The 24,183-nt window shown below is 53.2% G+C and overlaps 1 protein-coding gene across 2 annotated transcripts in view; it reads right to left on the bottom strand.

Annotated features, from left to right (window-relative positions):
* Positions 1 to 1,453: 1,453 nt before the first annotated feature.
* Positions 1,454 to 24,183, bottom strand: part of LOC102952232 (2'-5'-oligoadenylate synthase 3) — a 47,362-nt gene continuing 24,632 nt past the window's right edge. The window contains exons 2-11 of one of the 2 annotated variants that reach the window (XM_015536452.2): positions 22,243 to 22,513; positions 18,879 to 19,057; positions 17,633 to 17,868; positions 16,772 to 16,913; positions 15,069 to 15,242; positions 9,941 to 10,223; positions 7,346 to 7,533; positions 6,041 to 6,279; positions 4,505 to 4,658; positions 1,454 to 3,606 (exon numbers count right to left, since the gene is read on the bottom strand). In XM_015536452.2, coding sequence (XP_015391938.1) covers positions 3,523 to 3,606; positions 4,505 to 4,658; positions 6,041 to 6,279; positions 7,346 to 7,533; positions 9,941 to 10,223; positions 15,069 to 15,242; positions 16,772 to 16,913; positions 17,633 to 17,868; positions 18,879 to 19,057; positions 22,243 to 22,513 — 1,950 coding nt within the window. In that variant the 3' untranslated portion in view covers positions 1,454 to 3,522. The remainder of the gene's footprint in view (positions 3,607 to 4,504; positions 4,659 to 6,040; positions 6,280 to 7,345; positions 7,534 to 9,940; positions 10,224 to 15,068; positions 15,243 to 16,771; positions 16,914 to 17,632; positions 17,869 to 18,878; positions 19,058 to 22,242; positions 22,514 to 24,183) is intronic. The other variant, XM_042961509.1, reaches the window with a different exon arrangement.

Genomic DNA, 24,183 nt, shown 5'->3' with positions numbered 1-24,183 from the left:
TTTATCTTTTGATTTGGAGAGAGAGAGAATGGGCAGGGGAAGGGCAGGGAGAGACTCCCAAGCAGGCTCCGTGCTCTCAGTGCAAGCCTGACCCGAGGCTGGAACCCGCGAACCGTGAGATCATGACCTGAACGGAAATCAAGAGTCAGACACTACGGGCGCCTCAAGGCTCTGCTTGTAGGGGCTCCCGTGATGAGACTGGGCCCACCTGAGCACCCAGAAACCTCTCCTCCTCTCAAGACCCTTTACTCAGTCACATCTGCGGGGGCCCTTTTGGCAGGCCAGGTTATGTATTCACAGGCTCCAGGAAGGAGGGTGCGGACATCTTGGGGGGGCTCGTGTTCTGCCTGCCACACGCATGCTGGCTTTCCCAGGCCTCCCGTGGTTTGGGTGGGGTCTGCGCTTCCTTCTGTCAGAGCTCACAGTGGCCCCTGCTGGCTCTCCCATTATTCTGCCCATCGCCGTGGCCAGGCCTTGGGGAAGGGTCCCCTTGCCTGACCCCGCCACCCCCAGCCCGCATACGCTCTCACAACAACTGAGCCCTTCCCCTCCTCCTGGCCATGACTCCCTGCTCTGGCAGCTGGGACCTTGTCCCTCAGAACACGAGAGGTTCTCCTCTGGAAGCCGCATCCCGGTCCCACAGCGAAGGGAAAGGGAAGAGAGAGGCCTCGGATCCAGCACATCTCTGAGGAACTCCCTCCGAGGCACGCGTGCCGGGTTGGGTTACTGGAGTCCTCCTATTCTGTTCCCAGGGCTTCTCTCCCGGTCTACACCCCACTCTGGGCGGACCCAGGCTAGCTCTCACGGGTCTACACCCCACTCTGGGTGGATCTAGGCCAGCTCCCCCAGGGCAGCCCCAGCAAAGACAGAGAGTAAGTTTTCTTCATCTTCTCCTTGTAGGAGATTCACCGCGGGCACTGATATCAAGAAACAGAACGAGAGTGATAAGTTTTACCTACTCCGACCCGACCAAGCTTAGCCGGAGAAGCCTCGGTTCAGAGCAGCTGAAACCCTCCGGCAGACAAGGCCCCAGACAGCCCTTTCATCCGCAAATTCTCCCCATTGGTGGCCTGACTTGTGGTCTGCCTTTCACACTCTTCCCAAACGCTTCCTGGGCCTTTGGCCATTTTCCCTGCTTGTCAACATCGCTTACTTCCTTTGGGGTAAGTGGGGGGCCTCGTTGCCAGGGAAACTGAGAGCGGATGACGGGCCTGGGATCTTGACCTTGCACTGTGCCTAACTGGATTCTTGCTATGTTCTTGGCTCATTTCCCTTTCACTTGTTTTTTTTTTTTTAAACTTTTAATGTTTATTTTTTAAGAGAGAGAGAGACAGAGAGACAGAGCACGAGCGGGGGAGGGGCAGAGAGAGAGGGAGACACAGAACCGGAAGCAGGTTCCAGGCTCCGAGCCTGGAACCCCTGACGCGGGGCTCGAACTCACGAACCGCGAGATCGTGACCTGAGCCGAAGTCGGACGCTTCACCGACTGAGCCACCCAGGCGCCCCCGTCAGTTGCCAATTTCTGAAAAAAGACTTGGTGCCCTCGTGCCTCCCAGTGCTGACCCATGGCCGTCGGTTTCTTGATGGTGACGAATGAATGCTCTCTTTGCTCTTAATGAACTTAAATGTCTGCTGAATGCTGAGAAGACATTGGCAGAAAAGGACCAGGGTGGTTCCTTCCTTTGGGACTCTGCGAGTCGCTTGCCTTATGGCTACAGGCCTTAATCCGCTCCATGCCGACCGCTTAGCCCGAGGTTGTCAATAGTTCTTCATCTTTATTTGAGGGATTTACGAGATGTACCTCTAGCTACGTCATAAGCTCTGTGAGGAATGCAGCAGGGTCTTATGGTCTCCTGTCTATGTCTCCAGTGCAAGTTCGGGCGTCTAGAAGGGTCTGGTAACTAGCTGTAGACTGCGTAGATGGGAACTCAGTGGTCGTTCTTTCTTCAACCTCGGTCATCGCTCGTTCTTTTGCCCTTGTCCTGGGACAAGAACGGTGGTATATCCCGACACCGGCTCACTGGCATGACCGTCCTGCGGGTCGGTCCAACTCTGACGTTACCTGGAGCTGGTGCAGACCCCATGGGGTAGAGGGCCAGGTCCCGGCAAGACCGCCCCCTCCTCAGATGCCAGCTGCAAGAGGCGGCCTCAGACTACTCGCGCTCCTGTCGGACTTGGCCACAAATTCAGGGCTTTCCCATGACCCCCTGTAGGTTCAATAACCTGCTAGAATGACTCACAGGACTCAGGGGGAACGCCAGACTTAAATCACCATCTTATTATAAAGGATACAGACGGACAGCCACAGGAAGTGAGGGCTGGAAGGGTCCCCAGTGCAGAAACTCCCTTCCCCACGGAGTCAGGATGCACCGTCTTCACCACACCCTGATATGTTCACCAACCAGGAAGCTTTCCAAGCCTTGTTGTCCAGAGTCTGGACTGGAAGTTTCATTACAGAGCCACGATTAATTAAATCGTTCGCCGTGTGCTTGAACTCAATCTCCAGCCCCCTCTCCTCTTGGGAGGTTGGGGGGGGGGGACGCGGCTGGGGGTTGCAACCCTCTAATCACATGCCTGGCATTTCTGGGGCATGGCCAGTCCTTCCCATGAAGCTGTTACCTAAGGGCCCAAACCTAGTTAGCATAAACTCAGGGATGGTTGGAAGGGGCTCCTTATGAATGGAAAAGACTCTCCTATCAGATAATTCCAAGGGGTTCTGAAGCTCTGTGCCAGGATCTGGGGACAAAGACTAGATACATTCCTTATTATATGACAGTTAGTATATGTGGTAGTAATAAAACTTTAAGTGGATGGATGAGGTTAAAACGCTTAGACATTCAAGTATCTCTGAAGCTAAAGCCAGAGCATAAAGCCTTTAGATTTGGCAAGAAGGCACTCATGGATGGGGGAAATGTAGGCTCAGAAGGAAAAGACAACATGTATTATATTATACATGTAACGCATTATTATATTATATGTATGTATTATATATGTAACGCAACAGTTATAACCCAAGCCTTTGGAGGGTTTAAAGGGCCAGAGAAGACATTGGCTCACTACTGGCTGGGGAGACCTTCAATTCAGCAGGTGCAGCAGGGGTGGAGGGAAACAGACAAGAGGCGGGCAATGGGGAGGAGCGTGAGAGCACGGTCATGGAATTATAGGAACCGAGCGGCCGGTGAAGGGCTTCCTTTTGGGAACACGGAGAGATCCCTGTGCTAAGGCCTGAAAGAAAAGGAAGGAGCGACTTGGAAAACATACAACGGTTGACAGAAATATGGCGCCCATGAAACACAATGGCTGAGAGAAATATGGCGCCCACGAAGCTGGATGAGAGCAGGTATTTTTGTTAAGGCGGGTCACTTACAGAGCAAGAGTTCAGCAGGGTGACGCTGTGAAGGACTGAGTGGTCTTGATTTCAAGAGGAGCCGAAGAAGCGAGAGACGGAGTGGTGGAGATTGCCAAGGGATTGCGATTCTACGCAGCGAACTGGTTCTTTGAAAAGCAGCTGCCAGATGACCTCTAGAAGTTTCTTCTAGCATTAGCATTCCAGGATCCTAGGACTTCTGAGTGAGAACATCCACAACTTCCTGGAGTCTGCACTGTCTAGAAAGAAAGAAATACACGTGCGAGAATAACACATACGCTAAGCCGTTACAAGCGTTGGTTAAAAGAGTCAGAAAAAAAAGAAGGAAGTGTATCTGAGAAGGTCAGTATGCCCAGGGACAATTTTTGCGGACTGGCCGTAGTGGGGATCTTGATCACTGAAGCAAACTCCAGAGTTAGCTTCTAAAGCTGGGTTCTCACCCGGGGGTGGGCATTTTGCTCCCCGCACGGCATGAGGCAAATGTCCAGAGACATTTTTAATTGTGGCGTCGAGTGGGTAGAGATCTGGCATGTAGCTCACTGTCCTACAATATACAGCCATGAGATGTGAGAGAATTTACTGGATGAGGCTTCTAATAAGATACCCTGAGTGGTTATTATCTTCCCTTTGGCTGTTCTTCCTGTTGGGATGGGACCTGCCACCTGCCGGTGCGGCACTAACAGAATTAAACTCGACAAATGAAGAGGGTGGAGCCTGAAAGAGCTGGTGATGCCCCAGGGGACATTTGGCAATGTCTGGAGACATTTTTGGTGGTCTCAATGGCGGGTGAGGCTACTGGCCTCTAGTGGGTAGAGATCAGGAATTCTGCTCAGCACCTTACACAGCCCAGGACAAGTCCCAGTGCCAAGAACCGTCGGACCCTTAAATGCCAACAGTGCCGTGGGGAGGAGACCCGCTCGTAGGAAAGCACCGTGGGGCTGCTGCATGAGCCCTGGATGCCCTGCCTTAGGATTTCTTGTAACGGGAAGGAAAAAGCCAAACTGTGTCAGCTCCTGTGTTGGGCTCTCTGTTACTTGTGGCCGAATGAATTCCAAGTTGCTATGGCAGGAGAAGCTCTTTGATTTAAGCTTGTCACAGGGTAATCTCTGGATGACACTCCCTTTAGATTATTCTTACTGGCACTTTCCACGATCGTACAGGATATCCAGTCCCATCTTTGAAGCAGAAAGAGGACAGCCATTCAGTAGCTTCTTTTGCCAGAAGATGCCAACACCATCGGTCCCCTCCACCTACGTCACCAGTGGGGTCAGCCGGGTCCAAGATCACGGGCCTGAAGAAGACACAGGAGCATTACACGCATACTTTTTAAAACCAGTGGCCTCAGGGGCGCCTGGGTGGCTCAGTGGCCCAAGCGTCTGACTTTGGCTCAGGACGTTATCTCACGGTTCATGAGTTCAAGCCCCACTCTGTTCAAGGCTCTGTATTGACAGCTCAGAGCCTGGAGCCTGCTTGGGATTCTGTGTCTCCCTCTCTCACTGCCCCTCTCCTGCTTGCCCTCTTTCTCTCTCTCTCTCTCTCCCAAAACTAAATAAATATTTAAAAAATGTTTTTAAACCAGTGGCCTCAGAACGGGGGCCCCATTCTACTCTTAGCTGTAAAATAATGTGTCCTATGTTTTAGACGCCAGTAACTCAAATATTCTGAAATAGCTCAAAGTAATTTTCTAGAATTCAACTACATTTGTCGGAAGTGTTTTGAAAGGTGTCGCTTAGTATACACAGTATACACAGGATGGCATAATATACACATTTCCTTCACGTTAGGGCAGTTGAAAAATGACGCGGAATTGAATCAATTATAATGTCATGTGGGCCACACCCACAGGAGGCAGCCCATGGTATCTTGCTCTCTCCTTCTTCCCCTCTATTCCTTCTCAAAGCTTTTTTTTCTTTTCTTTCTTTTTGCGTCCTCTGTTTTTGTGCTCTGCTGGGGGCACTGAATGGATACACTAAGGTTCCCCGCTATTCTTGAAGGATAGCGGTCTTGTGGGGTACAGATCTGAAAGGGTAGGTAGAATCTGATGTAATAAAACTCCCTCTGGTAGAATGAATCGGCCATGAAGGAATGACAGCATTATTTCTCAGGGATGCATTTCTACTTCCACACCTCTAAGATCTGCTAACGAATCCACACTTTCCCTTCGACCTGGAAAGATGGACGCATCCCAGGCTCCTGGTACCTTGGTCCTTCCTTCTCTGCTCCTCCTGGATGACATTTTCTCCCATCCCCAAGCCCCGAGGAGTTTCTCCCCAGAGACTATGGCAAGTTCTGTTGGTCGGCGCCTTTCCACCCCCACCAAACTCCCTCTTCTGCTTCAAACATGGGGAATCACGAATCATGACCCCAGGGAGGAGAATCCGGGTCGCTGAAATAGCATTGGAGGGAGTCAGGTTAAGAAAAGGAAGGGGCAGGGGGCGCCTGGGTGGCTTAGTTGAGCGACCGACTTCGGCTCAGGTCATGATCTCACGGTTTGTGAGTTCGAGCCCCGCGTCAGGTTCTGTGCTGACAGCACAGAGCCCGGAGCCTGCTTCAGATTCTGTGCCTCCCTCTCTCTCTTCCCCTCCCCTGCTCATGCTTTGTCTCTCTCTCTCTCTCTTTCTCTCAAAAATAAAGATTAAAAAAAAAAAAAGGAAGGGGCAGGGTTTGGAGCACCTGGTTCTCTGGATCTGGGTCAGTAGGAAGTTCCTCACGGTCTCATCCTCAAAGTTGTAATTGACCGTCCAGAAGACACAGAGCTGCTGGTATTTTGTGACCAATTCCAGGACCGTCCGGAATCCCTCGGCGGTGTCGAAATTCTCTGCCCCGCTCCCGTGCTCCCAGGCGTAGATGGTGAGCAGCTCCAAGGCGTACTTCGGGGGCAGAGACCCCTTTTGCTTCAGTTTCCTTTCACACTGAGGGAAGAGGGGGACGTCAGATGATACTGGCGAGAGCAGGGAGGTGCAGTGAGCTCAGCCAGCCTGCCGGAGACCGCACGCTGATGACCGCTGGGGCCCCAGCAGGGCAACTGGGTCAGGAGCCGCAGGGCCCACGGGATGGTCTGGGGGAGGTCTGAGCAGGGTAGCTTTGCAGGGGCTCCCTCAGCAGCACGTGCAGGTTTCCGCCTTGTGCTCCGACCATCTAGAACTCCCTGGAGTTGTAATACAGCTACCGTTGAGAAAACCCCTGCCGTGTGCTGGCTGTGGGGCCGGACATTCTACGGGTCATCCCTAACCCTCTGGCCACCCCACCAAGCAGGCACAGATGGACGTTTCTGATGAAGACAAGCAGGTGAGGGAGGGGAAGGGACTTGCTCAAGGTCACAGCGCAGCTTCAAGCCCTCTGAGCACCCCGGGGCTGGGGGTGTGGCCATTTCTCTGAGCTTCTGGGATGGAAACCACGGGGCCCAGTGTCCGCCTCAGGCTTCAGGGAGCTGGACGCAGGCAGGAGGCGTCTCAGGAAAGAGCCGGCACTGTGCCGGAGGTCTGCTGTCATGGAAAATCTCAGACACTCCCTTGTGTGCGAGACAAGTGACGGAAGCGAAGGCAGGCTAACGGTTAGAGAAAATGCAGCCCCCGGTCCCGCCTGTCTTCCAAGGATGGCATCTGTGCCTCTTATGGGCGCGGAGCAGAAGGTCAGCCGTGCCGCTGACCTGTAGGCACGCAAATCCCAACTTCATCCGCCCTTTGTACGCAGAGTAACCTGGGGTCCTGCGGAGCTCTCTGGGTGTCAAAGCAAAGGTAACATAAACCACCCGCGGCAGTGTTGATGGGAGGGGTGCTCCCTACCTCGCCCCACTTAATGGGGGTTGGTGACGGGACGCACAGAGACAGTCAGGATCAGTGGACAGATTCCCGAAAGTGGCTCAGCCCCCCAGCGTGGGAGAGCGTGGGCACACAGAGCACTGGTTACGTACTGATGTGAAGGTCACAGAGCATGATGAAAACGATAACCGGATCGCTGGAATGCGAGCAGTCGTACCTGTTTGTACCAATGCTTCACCAGACGAATTAAACCCTTCAGCTTGGTGGGTCGGAAGGCCACGAAGTTGCACTGCAGCTCCGTGAAACAGGTGGAAAATTCTCCCCCCTCGGCGTCTGAGGATTTATACAGGTCAATGAGCTCCGCGTAGACCTTGGGGCTGGGTATAGAGCCGGAGTTCAGCTGACCTAGCACGGGGGAGATATTGAGATTGTGCCTTCCCATGTGGATGCACAACATCACTCGTCATCAGGGAAACACAAATCAAAACCACAATGAGATACCACCTCACACCTGTCCGATGGCTAAAATTAACTCAGGAAACGACCGATGTTGGCGAGGATGCGGAGAAAGGGGGAACGCTTATGCGTTGCGGGTGGGAGTGCAAACGGGTGCAGCCGCTCTGGAAAACAGTGGGGAGGTTCCTCAAAAAGTTAAAAATAGAACTCCCCTACGACCCAGCAATTGCACGAGTAGGAATTTATCCAAGGGATACAGGTGTGCTGTTTCGAAGGGACGCGTGCACCCCCATATTTATCGCAGTCCTATCGACAATAGCCAAAGTATGAAAAGACCCCAAATACCCATCGACTGATGAATGGATAAAGAAGACAGGATATATATATTCTACTCGGCCATGAACAAGAACGAAATCTTGCCATTTGCCACACATGGATGGAACTGGAGGGTATTATGCTGAGTGAAATACGTCAAAGAAAGACAGATATCCTATGATTTCACTCCTATGTGGAATGTGAGAAACTTAACAGAAGAACATAGGGCAAGGGAAGGAAAAATAAGATAAAGACAGAGAGGGAGGCAAACCATAAGAGACTCTTAAATACAGAGAACAAACTGAGGGTTGCTGGAGGGGGGTAGAGTGGGGGAGTGGGTTAAATGGGTGACGGGCATTAAGGAGGACACGTTTTGGGATGAGCACCGGGTGTCCTTTGTAAGAGATGAATCAGTGGGTTCTATTCCCGAAGCCAAGACTATACTGTATGTTAACTAACTTGAATTTAAGTTTTAAAAAGTAACCATTTTCAAACATTTTTCACCAATATAATTAATCCTGGGAAATGACTTGGAACTCTATTAGTATATTTGAATGACTGATGTCTAAGATACTGGGAGCATCTCCAGAGTAATGAGATATTTTTAAAAATTATACAGTCTATATGAATGCAGCTGCTATTACTAAAGTATTATCTAGAATTGCACTGTCCAATGTGGTTATGTGCATCCAAATTAATTAAGGGGAAACAAAACTAAAAATTTAGTTCCTCAGTCCTACTGGCCACATTTCAAGCTCTCAGTAGGTATATAACATTCTCATCACCCCAGAAAGATCTTCCAGACTGAGCCGATGGGCAGTTTGCTAGCTATGGCCTGTAGGCCAAATCTGGCCCACTTCTTGTTTTTGAAAATAAAGTTTTATTGGAACGCTGCCATGCACTTTGTTAACGTCTTGTCCCTGACTGCTCTCAGGGTACAGTGGCAGAGTTGAGTAATTGTGACAGATACTGTATGGTCCTCAAAGCTGAAAATACTTGCCACCTTGCTTTCACTAAAACAAACAAAAAAAAATTTAGCCAAACCCTAATCTATATTGTTATTTCCTCTCTAGAGACACTAAGAACCATTCGGAGGGAAGGTACCAGAGTCTTCTTGATTCTGATTTGAAGAATGTCTGAAATAGCCTTTCTTTTTTTTTCTTAAAAAATTTTTTTTGAGATTTATTTATTTTTGAGAGAGAGAGGATACGCAAGCTGGAGAGGGACAGAGAGAGGGGGACAGAGGATCCAAAGCAGGCTCTATGCTGACAACAGCGAGCCCGATGTGGAGCTCAAACTCGCGAACTGTGAGATCGTGACCTGAGCCGAAGTTGGACGTTCAACCGACTGAGCCACCCAGGCGCCTCACCTTGGTTTCAGTTAATACAAAGTGATGTATCTGTCATTCATGAATTGGATTTCCAAAGTAGATTTTTTTCCTAAGATTGACGGCACTCAGATTTCTTGCCTTTGCTTCAGAATTCTTCCCACAGTCTGTTTGTTAATTTCCTTCACTAATACCTGAAGCGTTTTATCTATAAATGTGTACAGAACGCCTCTGTATCCCATTCTTTGATAGGTATTATGAGTCATACCGCAGGACCCATATAAGATGTGGGTGCTGGACATCCTTGGGATACTTAAGTGACCAAGGAGAATGAAAATGTCCATGGTGGGGAGGGGGGTGCTTGAGTGGCTCAGTCAGTTAAGCGTCCAACTTCGGCTCAGGTCACAATCTCACAGTTTGTGGGTTCGGGCCCCGCGTCGGGCTCTGTGCTGACAGCTCAGAGCCTGGAGCCTGCGCTCTCTCTTTTTCTCTCTCAAAATAAACATTAAAATTTTTTTTTAAAAAGAAAAGAAAAAAAAAAAAAAAGATGTCCACAGGGGTAAGGTGTTGTTGCGATGACTCCTGCTACCTGCTGGGGGCACTAGACCCGTGAGTCATCATCACTAAGTCACCTGGCTTTCCCTCCACCCGCCTGGCCCCATCACCCCAGACCCCATCGTCCTCCTCCAGAAGCTGAGGTCTGGGGGGTCTCACCTAGCGCATTAAATGCAGGCAGCACATCAAAGTCAACCCTTTCGTTGAGCACTCTGGATTTTAGAGAGAAGCTCAGCACCCTGGGAGCCTTCCATTTTGAAATCTCAAACTTCACTTCGAGCTTTTTCTCCTGCTGACAGGCTTCTAGCTGTTTACGGATTTCCTTGATGATCCTGCACCTCTCACTTTTTTGGGAGGTGTAGCTTTTAAGCGAGTCTGGGAACACCACGAGGTCGGCATCGGAGCCCGTCTTCAGAGCCGTGCCTTTGCCGGTCGACCCTCCCTAGTGAAGAAAGGCAAGCTGAGTTAGAGCATTTTCTAGACCCTGAGCCCCTTGCCCCCGTGGGCCGGTGCCAGTGAGGTTGCCAAGGGGGTAGTTCCAGGTTAGGGTCCAGTCAGGGCTGAGTTCAAAGCAGGATGTTCACCTTTTCCTGGGATAGTTTGGCTCCAAAGGTTTTCTCATGCCCTTCGATATACTTATTTGCACACAAACAACGGATGGGCTAGTTGCAAATTACCTGCTGCTCAAGTCAACTTTCTAGAGATGCCTCCTAAAGGGTATTTAGCTTTGTCTGGATTCCTGTGACCTGAGAGAAATCAAACTGGATGCAATCAGTACGCTAAAAGTTCTCGTTTGTTCCCTCATTCGTGTTTCCTCTGGGGATCTGGGGATCCCGGGATGAATATTCATGATTTAGGTACAAGGGTCTGCAAACTTTCTGTACGGGGTCAGATAGTTAAGTGTGGGGTATGTATGTCCCTGCCACACAGGCTTCTCCACTTCCTCCTCCCTCCTCCTCCTCTTCCTCCTCCCCTCCCTCCTCCTCTTCCTCCCTCCTCCTCCTTCTCCTCCCTCCTCTTTTTCTTCCTCCTCCTTCCCCCTCCCTCCTCTCCCTTCCTCCTCCTCCTCTTCCTCCTCCCCTCCCTCCTCTTCTTCCTCCCTCCTTCTTCCCCCCTCCCTCCTCCTCCCTCCTCCTCCTCTTCCTCCTCCCCTCCCTTCTCTTCTTCCTCCCTCCTTCCTCCTCCTCCTTCCTCCTCTTTTTCTTCCTCCTCCTCCCTCCTCCTCCTCCTCCCTCCTTTCTCCTCCTCCTCCCTCCTCTCTTTCTTCCTCCTCCTTCCCCCCTCCCTCCTCTCACTTCCTCCTCCTCCCTCGTCCTCCTCCCCTCCCTCCTCCTCCTCTTTTTCTTCCTCCTCCTTCCCCCCTCCCTCCTCTCCCTTTCTCCTCCTCCCTCCTCTTTTTCTTCCTCCCTCCTTCTTCCCCCTCCCTCCTCCTCCCTCCTCCTCCTCTTCCTCCTCCCCTCCCTTCTCTTCTTCCTCCCTCCTTCCTCCTCCTCCCTCCTCTTTTTCTTCCTCCTCCTTCCCCCCTCCCTCCTCTCCCTTTCTCCTCCTCCCTCCTCCTCCTCTTCCTCCTCCCCTCCCTCCTCCTCTTCCTCCCTCCTCCTCCTTCCTCCTCTTTTTCTTCCTCCTCCTTCCCCCTCCCTCCTCTCCCTTCCTCCTCCTCCTCTTCCTCCTCCCCTCCCTCCTCTTCTTCCTCCCTCCTTCTTTCCCCCTCCCTCCTCCTCCCTCCTCCTCCTCTTCCTCCTCCCCTCCCTCCTCCTCTTCCTCCCTCCTCCTCCTTCTCCTCCCTCCTCTTTTTCTTCCTCCTCCTTCCCCCTCCCTCCTCTCCCTTCCTCCTCCTCCTCTTCCTCCTCCCCTCCCTCCTCTTCTTCCTCCCTCCTTCTTCCCCCTCCCTCCTCCTCCCTCCTCCTCCTCTTCCTCCTCCCCTCCCTCCTCTTCTTCCTCCCTCCTCCTTCCCCCTCCCTCCTCTCCCTTCCTCCTCCTCCTCTTCCTCCTCCCCTCCCTTCTCTTCTTCCTCCCTCCTTCCTCCTCCTCCCTCCTCTTTTTCTTCCTCCTCCTTCCCCCCTCCCTCCTCTCCCTTTCTCCTCCTCCCTCCTCCTCCTCTTCCTCCTCCTCCTCCCTCCTCCTCCTCTTCCTCCTCCCCTCCCTTCTCTTCTTCCTCCCTCCTTCCTCCTCCTCCCTCCTCTTTTTCTTCCTCCTCCTTCCCCCCTCCCTCCTCTCCCTTCCTCCTCCTCCCTCCTCCTCCTCTTCCTCCTCCTCCTCCCTCCTCCTCCTCTTCCTCCTCCCCTCCCTTCTCTTCTTCCTCCCTCCTTCCTCCTCCTCCCTCCTCTTTTTCTTCCTCCTCCTTCCCCCCTCCCTCCTCTCCCTTTCTCCTCCTCCCTCCTCCTCCTCTTCCTCCTCCTCCTCCCTCCTCCTCCTCTTCCTCCTCCCCTCCCTTCTCTTCTTCCTCCCTCCTTCCTCCTCCTCCCTCCTCTTTTTCTTCCTCCTCCTTCCCCCCTCCCTCCTCTCCCTTTCTCCTCCTCCCTCCTCCTCCTCTTCCTCCTCCTCCTCCCTCCTCCTCCTCTTCCTCCTCCCCTCCCTTCTCTTCTTCCTCCCTCCTTCCTCCTCCTCCCTCCTCTTTTTCTTCCTCCTCCTTCCCCCCTCCCTCCTCTCCCTCCCTCCTCCTCCTTCTCCTCCCTCCTCTTTTTCTTCCTCCTCCTTCCCCCTCCCTCCTCTCCCTCCCTCCTCCTCCTCTTCCTCCTCCCCTCCCTTCTCTTCTTCCTCCCTCCTTCCTCCTCCTCCCTCCTCTTTTTCTTCCTCCTCCTTCCCCCTCCCTCCTCTCCCTTCCTCCTCCTCCTCTTCCTCCTCCCCTCCCTCCTCTTCTTCTTCCCTCCTTCTTCCCCCTCCCTCCTCCTCCCTCCTCCTCCTCTTCCTCCTCCCCTCCCTTCTCTTCTTCCTCCCTCCTTCCTCCTCCTCCCTCCTCTTTTTCTTCCTCCTCCTTCCCCCCTCCCTCCTCTCCCTTTCTCCTCCTCCCTCCTCCTCCTCTTCCTCCTCCTCCTCCCTCCTCCTCCTCTTCCTCCTCCCCTCCCTTCTCTTCTTCCTCCCTCCTTCCTCCTCCTCCCTCCTCTTTTTCTTCCTCCTCCTTCCCCCCTCCCTCCTCTCCCTTTCTCCTCCTCCCTCCTCCTCCTCTTCCTCCTCCTCCTCCCTCCTCCTCCTCTTCCTCCTCCCCTCCCTCCTCTTCTTCTTCCCTCCTTCTTCCCCCTCCCTCCTCCTCCCTCCTCCTCCTCTTCCTCCTCCCCTCCCTTCTCTTCTTCCTCCCTCCTTCCTCCTCCTCCCTCCTCTTTTTCTTCCTCCTCCTTCCCCCCTCCCTCCTCTCCCTTTCTCCTCCTCCCTCCTCCTCCTCTTCCTCCTCCTCCTCCCTCCTCCTCCTCTTCCTCCTCCCCTCCCTTCTCTTCTTCCTCCCTCCTTCCTCCTCCTCCCTCCTCTTTTTCTTCCTCCTCCTTCCCCCCTCCCTCCTCTCCCTTTCTCCTCCTCCCTCCTCCTCCTCTTCCTCCTCCTCCTCCCTCCTCCTCCTCTTCCTCCTCCCCTCCCTTCTCTTCTTCCTCCCTCCTTCCTCCTCCTCCCTCCTCTTTTTCTTCCTCCTCCTTCCCCCCTCCCTCCTCTCCCTTCCTCCTCCTCCCTCCTCCTCACTCCTTCTCCCTCCCTCCCTCTCCCTCCTCCTCTTCCTCCTTCCCTTTCTACTCTAACAACTCTGTAAAACGGTCAGTTCATTTTTTAGCTCCCTGGCCCTGGTTTGGCCACCCCTGCACGAGGCAGCCTAGGCAGTATGCCGGCTCAGCCTATTTGGAAGGGCTCAGCCTGTGGGCACAGCTCTTTAGCTTATCGGCATCTTTGAGGGCGAGTTGGAGAGAAGCCAGCTGCCTCACGGAGAACCATCCTAGTGCACGTGTGGTGGGGTCTGCTCAGGGCACCAACCTCCACACTTGCTGCCCTGGTTGTCCCCAGAAAGTTCACCCGACATTTGCAGGGAAAACGTTTGTTTTACCCACGATTAGTAAATGCTCGGCAGCGGGTTAGGGGTGAGGGGAGGGTGTTCGGTTTCCTGTATCAGATGCTCGAGCCTGCTTCATTCACGCAACTGGTCTGCAGGTGTTGGCCTCGGCCGGCCTCTCCCGGGTCACAGCCCCCTCCTCACCTTCTCCAGGTGACACCTTCCTTCCCTGTCACCCGGCAGACAACACTTTCCAGCTCGCAACCAACTTCAGGAAGAAAGAAAACACCTTCCTGTGTGCCCGTGGTTCTCTCTTCTTCTTTTTTAGAGTTTATTTTTGAGAGACAGAGTGCATGCAGGGGAGGGGCAGAGAGAGGGGTAGACACAGAATCTGAAGCAGGCTGCAGGCTCCGAGCCGTCAGCCCAGAGCCCGACGCGGGGCTCGAACTCACAGACCGCGAGATCGTGACCTGAGCTGAAGTCAGACGCTTAACCGACCGAGCCACCCAGGCACCCTCCTATGTTCTTCTCCTTCAGTGTGCCATCGTACCTTTTCTTATTTTCTACCATTGTGTTAATGGGGATCTCGGGAAGGAAGGGAAGAACAGGCCTTGACAATTCTAACGTTGCCCATGAACTCAGCCTGTTTTCACCCCGATGAGCCTCTGTGAGACATCTGACTGACTCCACGTTTGGCTTATGGGATATTGGACCTGTCTCGGGGCAGCAAGCACCCAGGTCTGTCTGGCAGCATATGGGCGCTTCCCCGCTCCCTTCGGGTGGGACGGAGGGGGCGCCTGGGTGGCTCGGCTGGTTATCTGGTCGCTGACGCACAGACGGAGGGAAGCGTGTTAGCCCGTGGCCTTCGAGCCATGGACAAGAATGACCCAGTCTGCTGAATCTCTAGCTCAGTTGACAGGATGAATCAGACTCTGGTGGTCAAGGCAAGAAAGAGGTTACACTTCGGTTCAGCGTACACGGAGCTTGGGACCTGCCGGGGTTTGAATTGTAGCCCCTGTGCTGGGAAGGTGAGAACGTGACAGAAGAGGAGACCCACGGAGAAGGTGATGGGGAGGCAGGGGCAGGAGACGGGCAGGTACCCAAGAGCAGGGGCGGCCCAGGAAGCCCAACGGAGTGCTGTCAATGACGTATGCAGCGCACGGGCGCCCCCTACCGACAGCCAGCGTCCTAGGTGCCCACCTCCACGGCTTGCCTCCCGCGTCCCTTGCCCTCCAGCCGCTGGCAGGGCGGGCCTGCCCGGCTCCGGAACCGCTTCGCTCCCTGCCGGTCAGACCCCGTGGGAAAGAGGCCAGTACTCACCTTGACAGTTTTCTGAACTCTTGTAGCTGAATGTGGAAAGCAATTTTTTTGAAGGAATCTACAGATGATGTCAACAGCTGTCGCAATCTGGTCCAGGAAATTTCTGTTGGGCTGGAGAAAGTCCTTGATGAACTTATCCAGAAGGTGGCCCGGTGTCGCATACAGTGGTGCTGGCTGGGAATGGGGAAGAACGCTCAGTGCTTGCATCCACACACCCCAAGAACGTTCTGGAGAGTTTGGGGTGGCAGCCAGCCCCCAGCCCCCGGGGAGCTGCGTGCGGTGAGCTAAGAGCACGTCCTTCTCTGGCAGCAAACTCAGAGGGCTCAGTGGAAACAACAAATACAACACCGATGATGGGGATCACTGGGACGTAGCTAAAGGGGTAAAAAGTTAAACATTTGGGCGTCTACATAGACACAGGGGTTCCCTGAACCATTTCTGCAACTTTCTATACGTTTGAAAGTTTTCAGAATAAAAGCTGGGAGGGGGGGATAGTTTTTCAAAAGCTGTTTTAGGAAGCTGGGAAAATCGAGGTCGGAGAGCAAAGACCAGAGTCCAGTGAACGTCGGGACAAGGACTGGGTGTACGACATCCCTTCTGGATCCAGGCAGGGAGCTCCCCGTCCGCCGGGTCCTTCCTGTCCAGGGGCCCTGGAATTTGGGAATCTCACTTATATCCCACTTCCTTGCTCAGGTGGCTCTCAACTTCCTGTGCCAAACGCAGTGGTAGGTTCACGCCTACCGGACTTTGGGTGTAAATCAGTCCCGCGTCTGTGAAATGTGGAATTTGGTTGGCCTCTAGCCGGCCTCATGGGCACCCCGTGACCCCCAGAAAACTGAGTGGATTCCGTGGCCTAGACTGACAACGTTCTCGTTGGACTGTCCTTCTCCGACGAGCTCTGAGAGCGCAGGGGCATCCCGTGTTGGTAGATGTGCTTCCCTTTGGGGGATGGGAGGGGAAGCCAGTGTGTCTGCCCCACAGTCGGCCGCTTGACCAGCTCTCCAGCTTCTGCCGGGGCGGCTGCCGTATATCTGCCTGGGGCTCCGCTCCGTTACGTCCTAAACGACCTAACCACCTGCTCTCTCACCTGCAGCCATCGATTGAGATCTCTAACCTGCAGGGGGGCCCAGGGGGGCTCCGTTGGTTAAGCATCTGACTTCGGCTCGGGTCACGATCTCACGGTTCGTGAGTTCGAGCCCCGCGTCGGGCTCTGTGCTGACCGCTCGGAGCCTGGAGCCTGCTTTGGATTCTGTGTCTGTGTCTCTCTCTGCCCCTCCCTGGCTCACGCTCTGTCTCTCTCTCTCTCAAAAGTGAATACACATCAAAGGAAAAAGAAGAAGACAAGGAGGGAGACGCAGAGACAGGCTGTGAAGACACAGCAGAGGAGGCCGTGTGAAAATGAAGGCGGGGACGGGAGGCATAGGGCCACAGGCCCAGGAGCACCAGCAGCCACCAGGAGCTGGAAGAGGCAAGGAAGGACCCTCCTCTGGAGCCTTCGGAGGGAGCACAGCCCTGCCCCCACCTTGACCTTGGACTTCTAGCCTCCAGATCTGTGAGAGAATGAATTTCTGCCGCTGTAAGCCCCTTTGTCACAGCAGCACGAGGACATCCACATGTGGTGCTCTTGGGGTCCGACTCCAGTCTGGGTGTCGGGCCGCCCTCCTTGCGGCGCGACGCGAGCTGCCTTTGCGAAGCCCCCTCACCAGAACATTCCACGACGGCCCAGGTGGCTCGTTCGGGCTGAGACACGACAACCAGATGTGAGCTTCCTTCTGCAGCATTTGCCAGCACGCCTTATCTTTGCCCACGTTGTTGGTCGGGTCGGCTGGGTCCAAGATGACCGGCCTAGGAATTCCGTTAGATGAAAAAAAAAAATCAGTTGGGCTGCACGCAGAAGAAGAAACCCGTGTTGGGGAACGAGGCCTGGACGGGGCGTCCGGGAACCTGGACTCAAGTAGTCAAGCTTCCTCTCGTCTCCTGACGTGCTTCGTCTGAGAGTTTCGACCCTCAGCTCCTGCCGTCTCTGCTTGGCAGAGATGTTCTACGAATAACATAGTAAAACGGGGGCGCCCGGGGGGCTCAGTCCGTTAAGCGTCCGACTCTCAACTTCAGCTCAGGTCACGATCGATCTCACGGTTCGTGAGATCGAGCCCCGTGTTGGGCTCTGTGCCGGCAGCGAGGGAGCCTGCTTGGGATTCTCTCTCTCCCTCTCTCTGCCCCTCCCCTGCTCATGCCCACACACACACACACTGTCTCTCAATAAACAAATAAACTTTAAAAAATAACATAATAAAGGGGTTAGTCCCTTCCTTCTATACGGGAACCCCCTCTTGAGCGTTTGTTTTGGGGACAAGACAAAATAGGACGATGGTTTGGAATGCGAAAAAACGTTGGTCAGGCTCCCCCTTTCGGACAGACCCCGCTTTGCCTCCCTACCCACAGCCGCCGGCATTCTTCTGGTGCATCTTTGGCCGGGAAGAATGGGGCTGAGCCCTCACTCTAAAGGGCACAGCCTGACGTGCAGGCCAACAGGCAGAGAGAGAGGGTGGAGGCACGCTTGGTACCTTGATGACCGGAGCTGGCTCAGCAGAATGTTCCGGACCGTGTCATTCTCAAAGTTGTAGTTGACGATCCAGTAGACACACAGCTGCTCCTGCTGTTTGATCAGCCCCAGGACGGTTCTGAGGCCTTCCACGATGTCAAAGTTTTCTGCTCCGCACCCCTGTTCCCAGGCGTAGACTGTCAGCAACTCCAGAGCATACATGGGCAGCGGGGGTGACTCTTTCAGCTTCGCCTGGCACTGTGGGAGAAGAGAGGGGGCAGTGGCTCATCTGGGGATCCAGGCCCCCCATGCTGGGGGCCTGAAATCAAGGAGTCGAACATCTATGGGAAGTCGCCATCCCCCCCAGTGACGAACATGACGCCATGCCTAAAATGTGGTGGAGGGACAGTGTCACGTCCTGGCAAGGATAAGGGACACCTGAAGCTGTCATACGTTGCCGATGGGGGTGTCATTAGGTACAGCCATTTGGGAAAACTCACGTTGGCCATGCTTGCTAAAGTGAAATGTATATGTTATTACATACGTATTTAATATTATATAACGTTACGTATTGCATATGATATACTTATGTAATGCTATGTGTTTTATATACTATGTAATAACATATAATATAGCCTACGTATGTGTTTATTATATACACACGTACATCTACAAATACGTCGTGTGTACGTGTATCCATCTACACATACGTATCCATACATGTAGCTTATACCCTGTGTGTTTATTCAAGAGAAATGAGTGCTGAAACTCACGAAAAGACGTGCAAGGGACCATCTGTGGCAACCTGATTCGTAATAGCCCCGATGTGGACGCGGCCCAAACGCCCACTAGCTGGGCGGATACAAGCGCTGTGGACCAAGAGAACAGAATCCCACGAGACGGCGAGCGAGCGCGAGTATAGGCAACCGCGGAGACGAACCTCTCGGGCATCACGTCGACCCCAAAGTGGCAGACACAGAGCGCCCGTGGTGCCATTCCGTTGATATCAAGCTCAAAAAAGAGCCCAACTGATTTGTGGGGACGGACGTCAGGACGGTGGCCGTGGGGGGGGGGGGGCATTCACTGGGAGAGGGCTTCAAGCGGCTGCTGGGACGCAGGGAACGCGTCCTATGTCGATCTGGATGCTGCTTACGGGGACATAAAGACGCAGTGGGCTGTATACCTGGGGGTCCTACTTCGCTGGACGGGAGTGCTCTCGCTTGAAAGGAAACGGATGCCGGCAGTAGATGATGTAATTGGAAAGTTACCTGTTGGTACCAGTACTTTACCAAGAGGATCAAATCTGTCAGTTTTCTGGGACGGTTGTGAAAAAACTTCTGCTGGAGTTCTGTGAAGCAGAAGGAGAATTCGCCGGGGAGGGCTTTTGTCATATCCAGGGCTCTTTTGAGCTCTCGGTAGATCTGGGGGCTGGGCTTCTCACTTAAGCCTGGAGCGACAGAGAAGCACAGACCTTCCGGTGTTCAGGGAGCCAACCGCGGGGTCTGTCGTGAATCGACAGCACACGTCCGTCGCCTCATCTGTAAGGGAACTGGTGTGTTCCCCCCAAAAGGCGAGGGGCGGCTTGCCTCGCTAGGTAACAAAACGTGGTCTAGCATTCACCGTCGTGAAAACCGCTGGCCCAAGACAAGGTCAGCAGAAACAGAGGGATCGAAAGCACGGTTATAAATGAGGAAGGGAGAATTCCAAACTAGCAGGGAACGACGGCTTCTTTAACAAGTGCTCTTGGAGCCGCTGGCATTCACCTGGAAGAAAAGAGGGTTCCTGTATCGCAGACAATATATTCTGCTGTTGAGCCCGGCCAGGGAATGTTCTGTTTCAGAGAGCCAAGCGTGCGGGGACTCTGAGGACGCAGGCGAGGTGAAGGCAGGGTACTGGAGGCTGGGGTCAGAGGCCAACAGGCAGGCACACTCCCCTCAGAAGCAGATCCCATGATGCCAGAGAGTGGCTCTCAAACCAGCCGGAATTCTGCCGCACAGCTTCTCTGGAATAGGGCCCAGGAGCCTCCTGAGTCAATGAATATGGGTCTCTCGATCCCCAATTAGCTCTGCAGGAGGTCTGCAGTAGAGACAGCTCCAGACTCTGTTTTTTTTTTGTTTTTAACTAAGTTTCAGGTGATTCTGACACCCACTGAAGTTTGAGAACCACTGGTGTGGGGTGAGGAAGGAAATGCAGTGGGAGGGGAATGTCAGTAGGTCCCAGGATTTCCTCAGGGTCTCCACTCTTGCTACATCGAGCCCTACTGTTTACAAGCACTTTGTACAAACACGTAAACAAGGGGAGCCAGTAGCCAGCTTGTTCCTTTCATTCGCTCTGACAGATAGTTACTGACTTCCTACTTTTAGCCACACGTGGTTCGGGGCTCTTGGCACCCGAGGGGGTCAAGGGAGAGAGCGTTCTACGCTCCTCGATGATGGCAATAATGTAGCTGACCCTCGCTGAGCGCCTACTCTATGCCAGACACAGTTTAAGCCCTTTCAGGTAGCGGGAAATATGCCAGGGCCACAAAAGTCCACGTGGTTGGCGCGATTAACCACTAACTTAACAGGTGAGGAAACGCAAACACTAGGAAGGCACATAAGAGGAAGAGTCCGCCTTTGGGTTCGAAACCCTGGGGAGACAGCCGTGGAGCCGGACAGCAGTGGAAGTTGGCCTGGAGCTGGTGTGCAGAACAGGCCACGTTAGTTGGGCAACTATTTAGCAAAGAAAGGAATTTAAGAATTCACCCCTAAGTTACTTTTCTCAGAAAGCAATCATGGTTTCCTTTCCCAAAAGGATCTCGGTTTGCAAGATGTAAGTCTAGCGCCATCTGGTGGCAGCCTCTGGACACCACATACAAGGAAGAGCGTATTTCTCGTTTTCACACCATCCTTGCAGGTTGGGGTGAACCCAGCAGAGGGCGCTCTGGCCCAGTCCCCAGCCACCATGCTCTGAACAAGAGGAGAGCAGAGGATTTCCTAAGAATTCTGAGTTACACTGGGTCTCTTCACGACTGCAGCCCTTGTTTGAGGTAGGCACGTCCTCTCAACTCTTGCCATCCTATAAAGGGCCAGTAAACTAGCCATTTCTAGTCTGATCTTATAGTGGGCAAAAATGGGTAAGGGGTGGGACCTGGATAGGAACTGAGAGCTGCCTACCTCCCAAATATTTTTCTCTAACTTGGTTGCCTTTCTGTGAATATGAGTCACCGAAGTGTGTGTGTGTGTGTGTGTGTGTGTGTCCATCCTAAAAGCATCCTGGCTTGGGGTTTAGAAGATCTGGGCGTTTATTCTAGTTCTGTCAGTAACTGGCTGTGTGTCCCTGGGACATTCCTTTCCTTCGGTTTTCCTATTTGCTTAAGGAGGGTTTAATTTCAGCTGTGGCATTTAAGTTTGTGATTATACGTACCTGTGCTTGAGACTAAGTGGAAACCATGCTGAGCTTTTTCTTTCCTTCCTTCTTTCCCTTCTTTCCTTCCATTCATCCATCCAATCTATTATCCATCCGTCTGTCCATCTGTCCATCTGCCTGTACATCTATCCATCCATTCATCCATCCATCCATCCATCCATCCATCCCATCTATTATCCATCCATCTGTCCATCTGTCCATCTGCCTGTACATCTATCCATCCATCCATCCATCCCATCTATTATCCATCCGTCTGTCCATCTGTCCATCTGCCTGTACATCTATCCATCCATCCATTCATCCATCCATCCATCCATCCCATCTATTATCCATCCATCTGTCCATCTGTCCATCTGCCTGTACATCTATCCATCCATTCATCCATCCATCCATCCATCCCATCTATTATCCATCCATCTGTCTGTCCATCTGTCCATATGCCTGTACATCTATTCACCCATTCATCCATCCATTCACCCATCCATCCATCCATCCATCCATCCAATCTATCATCCATCCATCCGTCCGTCCATCCATCCATCCATCCAATCTATCATCCATCCATCCGTACGTCCATCTGTTCATCCATCCATCCATCCATCCATCCATCCATATGCCTGTACCTCTATTCACCCATCCATCCATCCATCCATCCAACCAACCAACCATCCATTCATCCAACCAGTTGCCTTTGCCTCGATGTTGACCTGGTCAGAAAGCAGACTCCAAATGCTGCCCCAGCTGAACTTTTCCCAGATGTTTGCCCCGTCCTCTCCTCTAACCAACATTTACTCCACCCAAATCCCCAAGCATGGTTGTGCAGACCAGCAGCATGGCCCTGGTTAGAAATACAGAGTCCTGGGTCCTGCCCCGATCTCTCGAATCAGAACCTGCATTTTTCACAAGGTTCCCTGCTGATTTGTGCACTTGTCACGGTTTGAGAAACTCTGCTCTAGATTCTAGAGTCTAGGACATTCTCTCCAAACTCAATTAGGAGATGGGGGCGAAGGGGGGGTGGGGACGTTCTAGAGAAGAGAGGAAGCCTAGGGCAGGAGGGACCTCCTCTCTTGAAGGTATGTGGTCCCCCGCTTTGGAGCATACCAGTGGTATCTATCTCATCCCCAGCCTGGAGGACCCACATGGCTGTCTGCCACCCCTTTCTTTGGCTTCGCTTTCTCAACACACCCCTCCCGACCAGTGCCCTCCACACCCAGGAGCACTCACCCAGAGCGTTGTAAGCAGGGAGCACCTTAAAAGTGATGCTCTGCCATTTTGTGGACAGCTGGAAGATGAGCCTACCATGGAGCTTCTGGATCTCCATTCTGGCCTCCAGCTTCGTGGTGAGCTGACAGGTTTTCAGCCCCTGCCAGATCTTGCTGAGGATTTCATCTTGGCTTTTTTTCTGATCCTGAAACCGCTCAAGGTCACTCACAAAGATGACAATCGTACCATCGGAGTTGCCCCTCAACACCGTTTTCCTGCCATAGGAACCACCCTGCCAGTGATGGAGACGCAGACGTGAGAATCTGGACCCTTGGGCGTCGCAGGGCGCCCCCGTAGGCGATGACGCTCCTCAAATCAGGCAAAAGCCACAAATGTCACCATAGTCCCAAAATTGAGTGGCTGGCCACCATCTGACCACCCGGAGACCTGAATAGGATGCTCACAGCGGCACTTTTCACACGAGCCTCTGACTGGAGGCCATTCAAACGGCCATTGACGATAGAACGAACCAATGTGATGTATTCGCACCTTGGAATACTGTTCAGCAACGAAATGATAAACACATGCCTACATACAACATCAGTTTTCTACACAGGATGGGTCAGAGAAGCCACACGCTAAAGCCCCACCGTGCGTGATTTCATTTATATCAGGCAACCTGATACAGAGGAGGGTCGGGGGGGGGTAGGTGTAGGTTACACAGGTTATGTTGTTTGTGGCAATCCACCGGACTGGGCACTCAGCCCTGTGCACTTTGGTTTTCTTACATTTTATGTTAATTAGAAAAAAAGTTAACAACACCGAGAGGCAGGATGCACAGCGGTTCAGGGGCATGCTCCCGGGGCGCCTGGGTGGCTCAGTCGGTTAAGCGTCCGACTTCGGCTCAGGTCATGATCTCATGGCTTGTGGGTTTGAGCCCCGCGTCGGGCTCTGTGCTGACCGCTCAGAGCCTGGGGCCTGCTTCAGATTCTGTGTCTCCCTCGCTCTCTCTCTCTCTCTGCCCCTCCCCCTCTCATACTCTGTCTCTCTCTCAAAGTCTCAGAGTCTCTCTCTCAAAACTAAACATTAAAAGAAAGTTGAAAAACAGACTGAGATTTAAAAAAAAAAGGTTCATGCTCCCAACACTATCTGGGCTTAAAGTCCAGCTTTGCCTCCAGCTAGTAAATAACTTCCTCGTGCCTCAGTTTCCTCATCTGGGCCAGGGCGAAAGGACACTGAGTGTCCAGGTATCTTTCCTGCTGGGGCTGTTGGGCATGCGTAAGGCAGAGGCCAGAAATCACTGTGACTGAAGAGAAGCGGGGCTCCAGGGCTAGTGAGCGTGAGGGGGTTGCTGGGGGATCTCTAACTCCCTCCCACCCTAGGGTCCCAGCACCTTCCCAGCACCTTTTCCTCCCCAGAGGCCCGGAATCTCCAGCCTCAGCCCTGGGATTTACGCCCATAGCACCAAACATTTCTACCCGCTGAGAGACGCCCCCTGTTGCCCTTGAGAAACCACAGAGCCACCTTCGGGTAGCTTTACCGAACTCAACCGGCCTCTGTTTACTCCTCTGTAACATGGGGAGGATAGAAACGATAACAGTGGGTAATCACAGCTCGTTTATTGACCACCAACTATGTACCAGACCCTGTACTAAGAACATTATATACTTAAGCCTCATTACAGTTTGAGGTGCGTATTATTCCTCTCCCATTTTACAGATTCAGAGACTGAAACAGAGAGGTTAAGCAACCTGCTGCGGGGCGCGCAGGAGTAAAGGCAGAGCTGGACTGTAAAGCTGTGCCCCTAGGCTCCACACCCTATCCATCACCCCACTCGAGGGCGCAGAGGACAAGGCGAAGCCCGCCTCACCCAAGGCCTGTCACCCAGAAGGTGCTCAGCCCCATGTCTCTCTTCCTTCCGGTGGCCACGGCACCTCCTGGCTCCCAGAAGCCCTGACCCCA

Source organism: Panthera tigris, chromosome D3 (genome assembly GCF_018350195.1).
Source record: "Panthera tigris isolate Pti1 chromosome D3, P.tigris_Pti1_mat1.1, whole genome shotgun sequence".
In the NCBI taxonomy this organism is placed as follows: Eukaryota; Metazoa; Chordata; class Mammalia; order Carnivora; family Felidae; genus Panthera; species Panthera tigris.
The sequence above is the reverse complement of the archived record's forward strand: the minus strand, read 5'-3'. Positions and strand labels throughout refer to the sequence as shown.